A 13,574-nucleotide genomic window follows, 5' to 3' on the forward strand; every position below is an offset into this window, starting at 1 on the left:
GTGCCTACTTTGCACAATTAATCTCTCCAGCACTTCCATTCTGACTTGTCCAACAGCTGGAATAAAAATCTACACAGGACTTACAGAGTTGCATGTTCAAGGGACAGATGCAGGAGAAGATTTCAAAGCAGGGAATGTTTTGCTCACCATCCACAGGATTGAGCCCGTGGGCTGTTCCACCTGCTGGGATCCACTCCACCTGGATTTTACAGTTGCCAGACCAAAGTCTCCTATTTTCACTGTGAGGCCCTCATGAAGAAATATATCTGTATTTTTGTTAAAGAAACTGCAAATAATTGAGTCAACAGTTCTGTATTTTCTGACCTGACTAGCAAGTGCTGCTTGTTTTATTTAAAGCTGCTGTGAGCTCTATGTGAAACAAAGGAAAAGGATTTTATAGCAGCCATGCTTAAACTAACATTTAACACTAAACCAGAGCAGATGTTCCAGCATTATTTGTAGATTTATGTTTATGGTGAGCTAGGACAGAAATCAACAGTTCATTACCATCCATGGCTGCTTAAATAACTGGTGCTGAGAAAGGGAAACAGCACAGAGATCTCACAACTCAGGAAAGAAAAGTAAAAAAAAAAAAAAAAAAAAAACAATTACAAGGAGAAATAAGTATCAAAATAAAATCTATTTCCATAAAGTTCTCTGGCAGATCTCCTGAGTTTGAACTGATTTTAACCCAAAATATACCCACACTATTTGTAATTATCTCCTTCATGGGTCTGTTATTGATACCAGCATTTTCACTGCTGGAGTTATTTTAAGAAGATGCCATTTAATGATTTCACTTGGGAATGTTTTAAATTCAGAAATACAAACATGACTGACTCCTCATTTCCATGTTAGGAGCAGAGCTAATTTATTTCACAAAAATGATCATCATTACTAGGAATCACAAATTTCTGGCCTATACAGTAAAATAACTGGGGGTTTTGAGTTTAACTGAAAATGGAATCCACTGAAATTCTGGCACTACTGAACTTGGCAGATTTTTCTCACAATGCCATTTGCCAAAACATCCTGCTTACACTGGATGAAGGAAGCCCCAGTTCCTGCTGGCAGCTCCATGGATGTTCTGGTAATTCCAAAAGCAGGCATTTCAAAGGTGGAAGCCATCAGCTCACAACATTTTCACTCCACATGTTACTAAACAGATATTTTTGCACAAAATACAATGGTAAAAGGCTGCCTTTTCTTGAGTAAGATTTTTGGCTTCGTTTCTGCCAGTCATGTGAGGGCTTCTAAATATATTAAAAATACACAAGAAACAGAAACAAACCCATGTGTGAACACAGATGAACAGGCACATACACCTCCCAGCCAGGAGGAGAGCAGCATTTGGGTACCAGAGGATTGAATAAAGCCCATTTAAGTAAGAGAAGAGAGACTTCTAGAGTACAACTGTTGCACATCTTTATCCCAAGTATGCTAAACAAGCACAGATGTGCTGGGGCAGTCCTTTCTAGCTCATCAACAGGGACTGCCCACTGCTATTTATACATAGAAATCTATTTCAAATAGCTATTGCAGCCCCCACAGAAAGCTCCACATAAACAATAAATCAATAAATCACTCCCTCCCTGCAAAGGGAAGATTCAGAAGGATACTATTGGATTTCATGTCTCTGTGGATGATGTTCTTTGCGTGTAAATAGCTGTGAAGGGAAAAGCAGAAGAGCCATTAGCAGGGCTGCTCACAAAGAGCATTTTCATTCCCCACAGACAGTTTATTCAGTTTATTACACACCCCACCCCTTGACACACCTCTGGCTTTCCATGAGTCTACTTTGGGAACAAAGACATGGAGCTGTGCTCAGCACAGTAAAGAAATGTCAGGAAGGAGTGGCACAAGTTCCATTAACCCTGGAGAACTGGGACTGTCCTATCCATGAAATCTGTATCCTGTGCTGAAGCTGACTGCTCCAAACTCCCTTCATTTAAACATGCCCAGTTTTCTGCTGTCTGACTGGAAACCTGGGCCCTGATCTACAAAACAAAGGAGCTCTGGCAGCATCAGCAGCTGCTTCTGTGCTCCCAACATCAGAACAAGGGCTGAAAGCAGAGAGGTGGGCCTGGAGCAGCTCAGACAGCTGGAAATGCTTCCAAATCCATCTGGGAGAGTCATGTGGAACAGAGCAGCCAGCCCTCATCTCACAGGGTGTCAAGTCAGTGTGTGCCAAGCACTGCAGTGTTACAGTAACCCCGGAGGCAAAGCCCCTTCCTTCCGTACTTAGAGCAGGATTTCATCTGCTGCACTGCAGCAAGACTGCAAGCTGTAAGAACAGGTAAAGTAGAGCAAATGTAAGTGATAGAAGACATGAGCTCAGGCAAGAATCCATGGGAAAAATCTCAACCAAAGCACAGCTACACCCAGCAGTGCAGAGGGAAGAAGCTCTCCTTGGTGCCCCACTGCAGGGAAGGGAGCCCCACTCACTCCATGCCCTGCGCCGTCTGGCGGGCGATGTCGATCAGCTGGAACATCTGGAACTTGGTCTCCTGCACATGCAGATGTTTGTAGAGGCTGCTGCCCTCACACCACTGCGTGACAATGGCCAGGTTGTCCTTGGTCATGTAGCCCATGAAGAGCAGGATGTTCACGTGCCGGGTCTTCCTAACAGAGAAGCACCGAGAGAAATCAGCAGCTGCACCAAAAATGCTTCCAAAGGCTTCTCCAAATGCACCCCTGGCTGAATGATTCATCTCTGCAATCCTAGGTCAATGTGTGAGTGAAGTCTGGGCTTGCAAATAATTAAAATATACCACAGTTGTCAGGTTTTTTTCAGCTGATTTTTTGCTTTTTAGTTACAATACCTCCTTTTAATTATTTTTTAAAAAATCAACATTTAAGAAAAGGATGTCTGAAAATTCAAATGGTTTGACATCAGTAAGCAACAGTCACACTTGCAAGTGTTATTAGAAGATAATGGAATGACAGAAATCACACTGAAAGCTGGGAGAAAGTGCCAGCTTTAGGTAGAAGACTGAATCCCAAGAGGAAACCAAAGGGTAACTATAAACCCTAAAGGAATTATCAGATGAGGAGATAGATTTTCTGTATCTACTTGGTTCTTTTCCAAGAATAACATCAGAAACTTCATTAGACACTAAAAAGCCTCAGGATTTGAAAGCAGAAAACAGTTACACTGATCAGTGTTATGTTTAAGGGGAAAAAAGTTATTCGGCTGCAATTTGAAGAGGAACAGTTCAAGTGGTGGTGAGAATGAGGGCAGAATTTATTAATCCTCACCTTCACTGCCCAGTGTGGCCTGAAGACTGCTAAGAGATCACAAAAATACTCTGAACTATGGCTGTGGTTTTTATTCTTCCCTGGAAATCTGCTTTTTGTGCCTATCATACACAGTATTCTTGGGCCAGAAGGCTCCAAAGGAGGGCTGGGAGTCAAATGCAGTACCTGGAATATCAGAATTCAGTAGTGAAATACCAACTCACCTCAGGACAGCCACTTCATTCCTGAAAGCCTGAAACTGTTCTGGGGTGGGGTCTACAACCTTTAGGATCTTCACTGCTACATCCCCTGGAAATAAATTAGCACAGAAGTAACTGAAAATGCAGCTTCCCCTTCCTCTTCAAAATAACATTAATATGTAATTAAAATTCTCCATTTGTGCATAGCACACCTCTACTAATTTGTACAAAGGTCAAGATTGCCCTGCAGACAAATTTCTGTGGTATCAAGCAATTAATTCAGCTGAATTTCAGTCTAATGGAAAAAGTCATTAATTAATTATTCACACACCTCCCTTCTATTTTTAATGGTTATGTTTGGCTGGAATGCTTTCTGGAGGACATATGGACACACACACCTTTGTGGTTTTATTATCAAATTTAAATACTGAAGTACTTATATGTATAAACTTCATTTGAGCACATTAGAAACCCCAACATTCTCTCCATCATGTAGAATTTCTTGAATTATTTAATTCTTGACACTTGAAGAGGTGTGAATGTTCAGTCTTACTGAATTTATTTAACCTCTTGATTTCTGTGTCCCATTTCAGTCCCATAATGAAAATCAGTTTTTCACTTTTAGTGCAACAATAGTGCTTCCCTTGCTGCTGACAGCATTTGTGCTTTGAGACATGCAAGTATTTACTCATTAAAACTAGAGGGCAGCAGGTAAGTTTACAGATTTGTTTTGTCAGCTTTTTTTTCCTTGACAATACTGCTGTTTATATACAATACTGCCTGGAGGGATTTCTGTGTTTCCTTTCAAAATCACAAGCCATGAATTTGGAAACAAATTCCACAGCTCTGCAGGGTGCCCATTTTCAAAATATTCCCACTACCTACAGATCAAACTTTCACAAATCAAACTTTCACAATAGGCAGGTTTTCATTGAAGAAACTCCACAATTTATGCTGATTTCCTTTCCATCCCACCTTGAAATGAAGCATGCTAATTAAACCACAAAAGTAGAAGGCAAATATAACTTAACAGGAGGCTGTGGAATTTCCCAGCTAATAGAAAATAAACCCTGATGTGGAACATGGGAATGACAAGATCAGTGGAGTGAAAATGGAGATGCAGTTGTGAGATTGAAGTTTTGGCGTCTGTGCTTTGCTTTAATTCCAGTGCTGCTCTTACCAAGCAGTTCCTGTTTATGCCTGGTGCCTTTGGTGGAGGATGAGCACCCAGCACCCCTAAATCCACTTCCCTGTGCCTTTGGAGTCAGATGAGCACCCCAGCACCCCTAAATCCATTTTTTCTTTGGAGGCAGATGAGCACCCAGCACCACAAAACCCATTTTCTCTGTGCCTTTGCTGAAGAATGAGCACCCAGCACCCCTAAATCCATTTTCCCTGTGCCTTTGCTGGAGGATGAGCACCCAGCACTACAAAATCCACCTTCCCTGGGTTGCTGTCCCCCCAGAGGAGGACTCACCGTGCCACTTGCCCTTGTAAACTGTCCCAAAAGAGCCTGAGCCTATCCTGGTGGAGAGCATCACTTCACTGGCTTCTATCTCCCAGTAATAACTGGAGTCTCTCTGTCCACGAGGCCTCTGGAAGAACAATTCACAGGGATTTAGTTTTTAATCACTTGTATTATACACGCAAAAAAAAATTAAGTAACTCCCTTCACACAAGTTCAAGATGACCTGAAAACCTTGAGGGTTTTGCCCTGCAGTTTGGATTTTTGTTTTTCTCCTCAGTTTGGAAGGGTGGTAGGTTTTTAGAAAAGTCACATTTTCTTGGGTATCTTAAACTGTTTATCATGAACATGTTGATCTTGAACATGTTTATCATGTTTCATTTTCTCTGCAATAGAAAATTAAACCCTAATCTGAGATCCTAAAAGGAACATATATTTTATGATCAATTATTGAAAAACAGCTGAAACATTTTAAAAAGTGGTTCCTTCGTAAATATAATGTTAAAATTCTGGAACTCTTACATAGTTAAATAGAATATGCCAAACAGATGAGTCCAAAATTCTCAAGTGTCTAAGTGAGCAAAAACTGTGAATCTCACTAAACAACTGTATTTTCATTGTGAAAGCTTAGTAACCTTCAAAAATTTGAAGATTATATCAACTATTATTCTAACTCTTCTTTCTTTCCCCCCACCCCTAAGTTTAAATCACACCTTTGAGCAAAAAGTTGCATTTTGTAAAATCTGTTTTTCCCTGAGACATGTGGCTCTCCAATGAAAATGAAGGCATTGTAATTATCCACCTTTTGCGGAAACAAGACAGTGCAAATAGTTCTAACAAAGCCAATTTCAAATACATTAAAAACTGAATCAAAAAGATGCAACCTCTGAAGATTTAAAAGGTAATCCTTGGACCTGCACTGACAATGTCACACCACTGCTTGAAATTCATTTGCAACCCAGAACAGTTGCTGAGTATTTATAACCCAAGGCAACAGTGCCATCATTCCCAAATTACAATTAAATTACTCCTGCATACACAGTGCAGAGCAATCCAAGATTACTGCACCTCTTAGTGCAGAAATTCATCCCACCAGCCCACTCCTACCTGTACAGTTTAATTTTTCATTTATAACAAGTACCACCATACTTACAATTTTGTTTTTTTCTTGTGTGTTAGATCCAGGGGCTCGCTCTCTTTGGGCTGGGACTGGGGTTTTAGGCTGAGACCAGCCAGTTGGGCTCATATTGTTAGGACTTCCAGACAGAGCAGAGGGTGAGGCTTTAAGATAGAAATAAAAGACAAACAGTTTGTGATCAAGGAAACAACCAAATCAAATCAGACTAGAAAATGTTTAATTTTTGAAACCATACCTGATTCACTATGGCTTCGAATTGCATCCTGCAACAGAGAAGACGGAGAATAAAGTTAATAAACATAAGAGAGCACACAAAGGAAAAAGCAGGGCTGGTGTGGAAATTGCTGGGCCAGTTTTGGTCAAGTGCAATATAGTGCTGGCCAACAGCTGCAGGATTGGGGATTTGCTCATCACACCAATCCTGAAGGAAACCCATGCAGTTTGTGAGTTCTTACAAAACAGGGAAGAGATTCACAGCATATTGAAAGGACTGCTACCAAAAAGGAAAGAAATAAAAGGACACAAAACAAGAAGAACCAGCAGCAATACTGTCTGCATCCCCCCCTGCACTTCATGCTTGTGTTCCAGGTGTGGACAGAGCTCCTGGGAGGGCCTCAGTCCCCAGGGGACAACCCCCAGACAGCTCTTGGCTTAAAGTAGGATTTCAACCCCCCCCAAAATATTCCAACTCAATATCCATTGTGAAATAACTCCACATAGTACTTCAACCCCCAAAAAAGGCTCCATCAAGTGCCCCTCTCCTTTCCCAAGCACATTCCCACAAGGAATTTGGCATTTGAGCAGTATTTTTCCACAGGTCACCAGGACAGTGCCACAAGTGTCACCTCATGCCACGGGCACAACACAACTCTACAGTCATGCACAAGAGAGAACTAAGCTGACAAACAGCACTGCACAGCTTTTCTCACCTGCCATTTGTATTATCCCAAAGTACAAACACGAAAGGGAAAATATCCAGGGACTGTGTAAGTACAAAGCAAGAACATGCACTACAGAGAGGTTAAACACTGTCAAAGTTAACAGAAGTCAATTCAAACTCTCTAATTAGTAGAATAATAAATGTAAGATTTCATAGGAGGACAGAACAAGCCCACATTCCACTCCATAATATCAAATTAAGATTATCCTTAGCAAAGATTCAGTTATGAAATTTATTGTTTTAGCTCATTAGTTGCATTCACCCAGGCTGGACTAAGTACAGCATTCTTGCAGACTGCCACTGCTCCACACCTGAGTGGATTAAAATCTGCATGAACAACCAAGGAGGAACTCTTCAATTTGCCAATTTTGTTCAATTTAAGGATAACAAAAACCTTTCAGAACCAGAATAACAAGTGATTGGTTTTGTACACCAGCCTGAGAATGTAACTGCTTTCAAGAAAGCTGGCAAAGCATAACTAAAGTATTTAAATTGTTTCTCATACTTATCTATATGGAGCTCTTACTTTGAAAAAGCATTTTTGAGCTTCAATCCTGATGTGAATATTTGCTTCTGAATTCAACAGCAAACCAACCAAACCCCTGTTCTTTAGAGCTGTTCTTACAAACACAAATAACACCATCCCCAGTGCTGTAGTCTGTCAACTTCACTTTGGTAGGAATAAAAGCAGTACAACATGTTCTTAATCTCAGGGCTATGGATGGGTACAGTCAATAAAAATCATTTCCAGAGGGAAAAAGCCACACAATGGATGTGTTTTGAGAAGGTTTTGCTTTAAAGGCTGTGTGACCCAATGCATTCTAATCCAAGCCTATTCACATTCAGAGGAAGATGAATTCAGCCAGCTAAACTCAACATGAAGCTCTTTATCATTTTGTTTCTTCCAATGAACAGCCTCAATATTTGAGTAGAAACATGCTGGAAAGATTCTCATCCAATCAGCTCCAGATTAAACACTTCACGTGGACACTGCTATGGCTTACAAGTTACAGCAATCCTGTTAATCACAAGAAAACAAAAGGCACCAAGGAAATACCTACTCTTCCCCTCAAACAAAAGCGTCTGCACCAGGAGCTGGGAGAAGCATTCAGGCTGTTATTCTAGGCCAACACAGTAAGAGATAAAAGGAAAGAACAGAGGAAGTACAAAAAAAGTTTTAAAATTAAATGTTAGGCTAAATGAAAGAAAAAGTAACCTAATTTGCTTGATAAATGATAATTAAGTGCAGCAACATTTTTAAGCATTGCTCAAACCCAGAGGTTTACTAGGATCTATCCTTGGGTAAACCACTTTTTCATTAAGGTTTTTCTCCTGGTGTACTAAAAAGTCTCTGCTACTTTCTTTCTGCACTGCTTTGGGGTCTTTTAAAAGCCTTCAGGACACAAGAATTATTTTTAGGATAATGCAAAGAGCCAGAATAGAAAGTATTTCTGTCTTTACTGCTCTGCATAAGGAAAGCAATGTCTCCTTCAAGACTCATCACTCTACCAAGGTCAGTAATAATAAAAGGAAGTAATAATAAACAGTAATAATAAAAGGAAGATTTTCTTGAGTGCTTCACTGTGGTTTGTGCCATCAGAGATGGTCAGCCTCTGAAGCAGCAAAAAGAGCTGGGAGCCAAGGAAACCCAAAGAGAAAGAGAGGACAGTTTTCCCCATAAACCCAGCTGACACAAATCCTCTGACCAAAAATGCTCCCTGGGGCTGCAGGGCACTTTTGTCCTGCTGCCAAGGTCCAGAGGAATGCTCTAACTTGCTTCAGAGAATCTTCACATTTCAAACAAGTCCATAAATCACCAGCTGAAGAGGCAGGTGAACTCAGCAAAGGCTTTTGCTTGGCCTCCAGAGCTTTTAAACTATCCCAGAGGCAAAAGCAACAAGCAGTGCTTGCTCTCTCTCCCAAGTCCTGCAGTTCAGCACTTTCTTCTGCCAGACTTTCCTGCACACCAGTTTAAGGCTATCACAAAACAAAATTTTAAAAACCCAACCATTTTAGGCTTGATTTCCAATAGTTGCCCCTCACTGCCTGTCTAAGGTGGGAAATACAAGAAAAAGGTGCTTGAAAGCAAGAACAGCAGAAAATAGACAGAGCTGGCTTCAGCCCACAGGCCCAGAACTGTCATTAATTCCATACAGGTGTAACACAAAACAGAGCACCAGGAAGCTTTGACCTGAGCATTCCAAGTCCAGGAACTACACCCAGACTTAGGGTACCTTCAGTCTGATTTAAAATTAACACCAGGCCCCCCCATAAACCCAAACTTTGAAATTTGGAAGAACATTTTTAGACATGCCTAAAAAGCATTTCTTCACAAAACTGAGCTTAATTGTTCAGCTCCACCCCATCTTTGTACACCCCTAGAATTTCCCAATTACTCCAGCAAAGTTGATAGACTGTAAGAATTAATTATTAACCTCTTATGCAAATGTGACTCCTGAACTGCTCAGCACTCAGCCAGCTGAGGCAAACAGTGAGCAAATGAGAGAAGGGCAGGAAGGAAAACCCCCCCAGTGGCTGAGAATGGGCAGGGGCAGTTTGGGCTGAGCTCTGCTCTCTGCCCCAGCCTTACCTCGATGATCCGGCTGTCCACAGGCATTGTGGTGCTGACCATGTGCACGTTTGGGGTGGAGGTGGAACGCTGTCTTTGGGACAGAGAGCCCTCAGAGGAAGGGTTGGATGGGTTGAAAGTGAAGGCATGAGGTGTAGAATACCTGTGCTGGGAGCTGAGAAGGAAAGAGAGACAAAGGGAGAGTTGTGGTTATTTTTTTCCCCTCTGGCAAGGGAAAAACACTGTTCAATGTAAGCTGTCCAAAAGCAATATACACACAACTCAAAGCAGAGAAAAAGCTGACATTTGCACATCAACTGAACTATTTGGTCAGCTGAATCATTCCCAGTTTAATTTAAGAAATAAATTCGAAAAACTTGAAGATGTTGTCAGCTGACATATTTAATTGGTGTGTTTAGCTGAAGTCTAATTTTGCTGTTACAAATTTTGCCACAGTTCACCCCAATCCCCACCAAATCACATTTAATACACTGACAAAATACTGGCTCTGAGAGATGAATTCAGGACTGTGAAATTAAACAAACTGCTCATTTCAAGCCTGTTAAATGCACAGCTTAAGAGCTAAGCCCTGAATTTGTAAAGCTTTGCAAGACTGTTCAATGGTTTGCACAGAACAGCCAGCAAGGAAGTCATGAAACCCAATACCAGTTAAAAAGGAGGCCAAGACTAAAATCTATCTCAACAAAGAGTTATAAATCACAGCTAAAGCCACTCAGACCATAAGGATCCCAAAACACAAATATATCTTTACTGAAATGGGTCAGCCTTGACAAAACCCTTCAAAACATCTATAAAGTTAATAAGTCACTGTTCAATAACGCTGGAAATAAGATGGTAAAGATCAATTCCTGATGCAGTTCCCATTAAAATAAAGAAATAAATACATAGAACCATTTACAAGTCAGCTACGTGTTCTGTGCCTCATTCCTGACCAGATTTTTCAAATGGGTGCAGAAAAAACAAAAGTTGGCCTGCTCTCTTCAGCCTCTAGAATTTCAAGGGAAAGAATACAGGCACATGTTAGGGTCAGGGGACAGGCCCCTTCAAAAGGGACACAGGTTTCATTTCAGCACTTAAAACTACAGGAATGTGCTCCTTAGGTATCAGAATTTTTTTTAAGAGAAGCATATTTTCAGTTCCCACTCTTCTCTCTTTAAACTCCTATCTGCCATCATAATATCAGAGCATTACTTTGGTTATGGATGTGAATCATCCACCATGAGACTCAATGCACACTCCCTGATCAGATAAAATAAAATACGTTCACAAAAATACCAAAAGGGAGCCTTGGATTTTCTCAGGTATGAAAACAAAGGTCTCCAAACAGCCTTTAATACTCTACCTTAACATTTTAAGGCTAAAAATTGAAAATATAAAATCTCCAATCAATGCTTTGGTGGATCTTAGAACAAGAAAGAATCATCTGTGATGAAGTGGTGTTGCTACCTTGCACCTTCATCCCAACTTTGTATCAGATTGAAGGAGCTGGGGGTCTTTAGTTGCTTTGGATTGATTGTTTTGAAAGAAGTGTATTTCCCAAAAGAGAGGTGACAGGAAATACAAGCTTACCTAACAGGTATCCGGGAGACAGACTCCCGCATCCGTCTCATTGTCAAGGGAGGTAGTGCAGGGACACCACTGTCACTGATATTTGAATTTGGGAACAATCTGAAATATCAACAAAAACAATTACAATTTCAACTGCTACACTACCTCCTGTACAATGCTCTTGAAAGCTGTAGTTTTAAAGGGCTGTTTCTCTGCAGCATGATTAACTTCATGAACACATTCCTATCTTCACATCATGTTTTTCCTCTGTATACAACTAAAACCTCTGCCTTCAGACTCCCAAAGAAAAGTTCCATGAGTTTCTTTCAAAACTTCAGAGACAAAATCTTTTTATATCAGACTTCAGATTTTCCTGGAAGGGTACTTGACACAGTTAAGTTCTATTAAAGCCAGGTAGCACCAAGTGGCACAAGTCATCCTGCACTATGAGAAATGCAGAACCACATGACCAAGTTATAAAAAATACAACCACTAAGAGACGTAACAATTACAGGCTTTAACACTTTTGCATAAAAGGACTAACACAATAATTTTCAACTTTTTGTAACCGGTATTAGGAAAGTACTACCCTCCATCTGTTTTCTCACCATTCACCATTTTCACCACTGTCAGAAGTTGAAGTGTTAATACACTAATGTTTCCAACAGCTAAAATCCAACTGAATCATGGCCTGGTTTATTCCTAACGTGTTGTGTGAGAGGAATCACTGTCCCCCTGTTCAAAAAGAGGGCATTGGAGCAACTGCCTGGTCATTCAAGGTGTTTGTTTGCTTGTCCCAGAATATTAAAATCCAGAGCAAGAACAAAATGCAGTTGATGTGCATGGCCTTTCCCCTGGGAACAGACACTCATTGCTGGCTGTTTCATGAGATCACTCCACAATTCTGCACACTGATCACAGGGACTGCCTTCCCAACAACCCCAAAAGCATCTCTGTGATCAGAGACACAGAACCAGAACTGTTGATGCATGAGAAAGGAGCTGTCCTTACAAGAGCTGCCTGATGTTGCTCCAGTCCACACACATGGTTGGCACCTTGGTGCTGCAGTGCTCGTGGAATTTGTAGCCACACGTCTGACAGCGGAAGCCATTGAGCAGGAACTTCTGGCAGATGTCACAGAAGGCAAGCTTCAGAAATGTCTTCCGAGCCTGGAAAACACAGCAAGTGATTAATCCCAGCTAATTATCTCTTCATTAACTGAGATTTGGATCTTCAGAGCCCGACAGAAATAAACAACCATGCTAAAATGCTATCAGAGCCCTCAGGTTACTGCTGAGCTTAAAACCACATTTAAATATTCTAGCATGGATTTCCAGTTCAAAAGTTTAGAAACACTGAAGGCTTTATTTACAAAAAAAAAGAACCAAATAAGGAAGAAAAAAAACAAGTGTTCTGTCAAATGCAAAAGCAATTTTTTTGCTAACCAAGGTGATAGAGATGTGTGAGCCAAGAGCTGGGGTTTTTGTTTGTTTTCAGTAGCATCAAAGAGGATCAGAGTGGAAGACCCATCTCATTTTTATTAGCCAGAATTCTTAGTGCTTATGACTAAGCAATATTTCTTACATGAGAAATAAATTTCTTAGTAATCAAAATAATCTAAGGAATTTCTACTTTTTTTAAATGGCAGACTTTGTTTTTTTAAAAGCTTCTGAACTATGAAAAAATATTAAAATGAACCAAGGGGTTTCTTTCTCTAGAATCTACTGCAGAGGACAGCTCCAAATTCCAGCTTCTTCCAGATCTGGAGAAAAGTATTTTTTGCTGACCATCTGCAAATGATATTTTCTGTAGTTTTTTTTAAATATAATGTAGAAGTAAAGCAACTTTCAGGTTTTGTAAATCAATCCTAACCTTTCTAATGGATGCAAATGACAATCCTTTAGGATTTAAGATTGCCACAATGTATTTCTAGAACAAAACAAGAAAAAAGCTAAAACATGGGAACAGAGTTCCTTCCCAGGGAGAAGACAGCAATAAAAGGTAAAACTGTTAGAGCTGGGCATTATGTCTTCGCAAAGAAAAAAAAAAAAAAAGCATTTTAAACAATTTTTAAAAATTAAAAACCCACAAAGCACAAAACCACCTTCTACTTGTTTTGCACAGAATAAATAATCCCTTTTTGAGAAGGAACTACAAAGTAAAGCCTTTCATTCCCCACAGAACACTATCAAGTTCCAAGGCAGCATCAGCTCACAAAATAATGTAATGACCTGCAGAACTAACAGCAGCCCTGATTATCCAGCCCAAATAACAAATATCGAACCATCAGTCCAATAAAGCTGCTGAACTTATCCAGCCTTTTTTGACTGATGAGCCAGAGACTGTAAATGCAAATTTTCTCCCTTTTCTGGACTTTAAAGACATGGGTATCTTACCACAACAGTTCCAGATATAGGTGTTGACACAAAATAAAAATGGCCATCATCAGACCTGCG

At 40.4% G+C, this 13,574-nt stretch overlaps 1 protein-coding gene across 5 annotated transcripts in view; it reads right to left on the minus strand.

Moving 5' to 3' along the window:
- The window catches only part of RAF1 (Raf-1 proto-oncogene, serine/threonine kinase), a 63,911-nt gene that overhangs the window by 3,795 nt on the left and 46,542 nt on the right, over positions 1–13,574 (minus strand). For 4 of the 5 annotated variants that reach the window (XM_033072000.1, XM_033071999.1, XM_033071997.1 and 1 more), the window contains exons 6-15: positions 12,130–12,287; positions 11,140–11,238; positions 9,571–9,724; positions 6,276–6,303; positions 6,056–6,183; positions 4,915–5,032; positions 3,462–3,546; positions 2,446–2,622; positions 1,620–1,666; positions 148–266 (exon numbers count right to left, since the gene is read on the minus strand). In XM_033072000.1, the coding sequence (XP_032927891.1) occupies positions 148–266; positions 1,620–1,666; positions 2,446–2,622; positions 3,462–3,546; positions 4,915–5,032; positions 6,056–6,183; positions 6,276–6,303; positions 9,571–9,724; positions 11,140–11,238; positions 12,130–12,287 (1,113 nt within the window). The remainder of the gene's footprint in view (positions 1–147; positions 267–1,619; positions 1,667–2,445; positions 2,623–3,461; positions 3,547–4,914; positions 5,033–6,055; positions 6,184–6,275; positions 6,304–9,570; positions 9,725–11,139; positions 11,239–12,129; positions 12,288–13,574) is intronic. The other variant, XM_033072001.1, reaches the window with a different exon arrangement.

Source organism: Catharus ustulatus, chromosome 13 (genome assembly GCF_009819885.2).
Source record: "Catharus ustulatus isolate bCatUst1 chromosome 13, bCatUst1.pri.v2, whole genome shotgun sequence".
Lineage (NCBI taxonomy): Eukaryota > Metazoa > Chordata > Aves > Passeriformes > Turdidae > Catharus > Catharus ustulatus.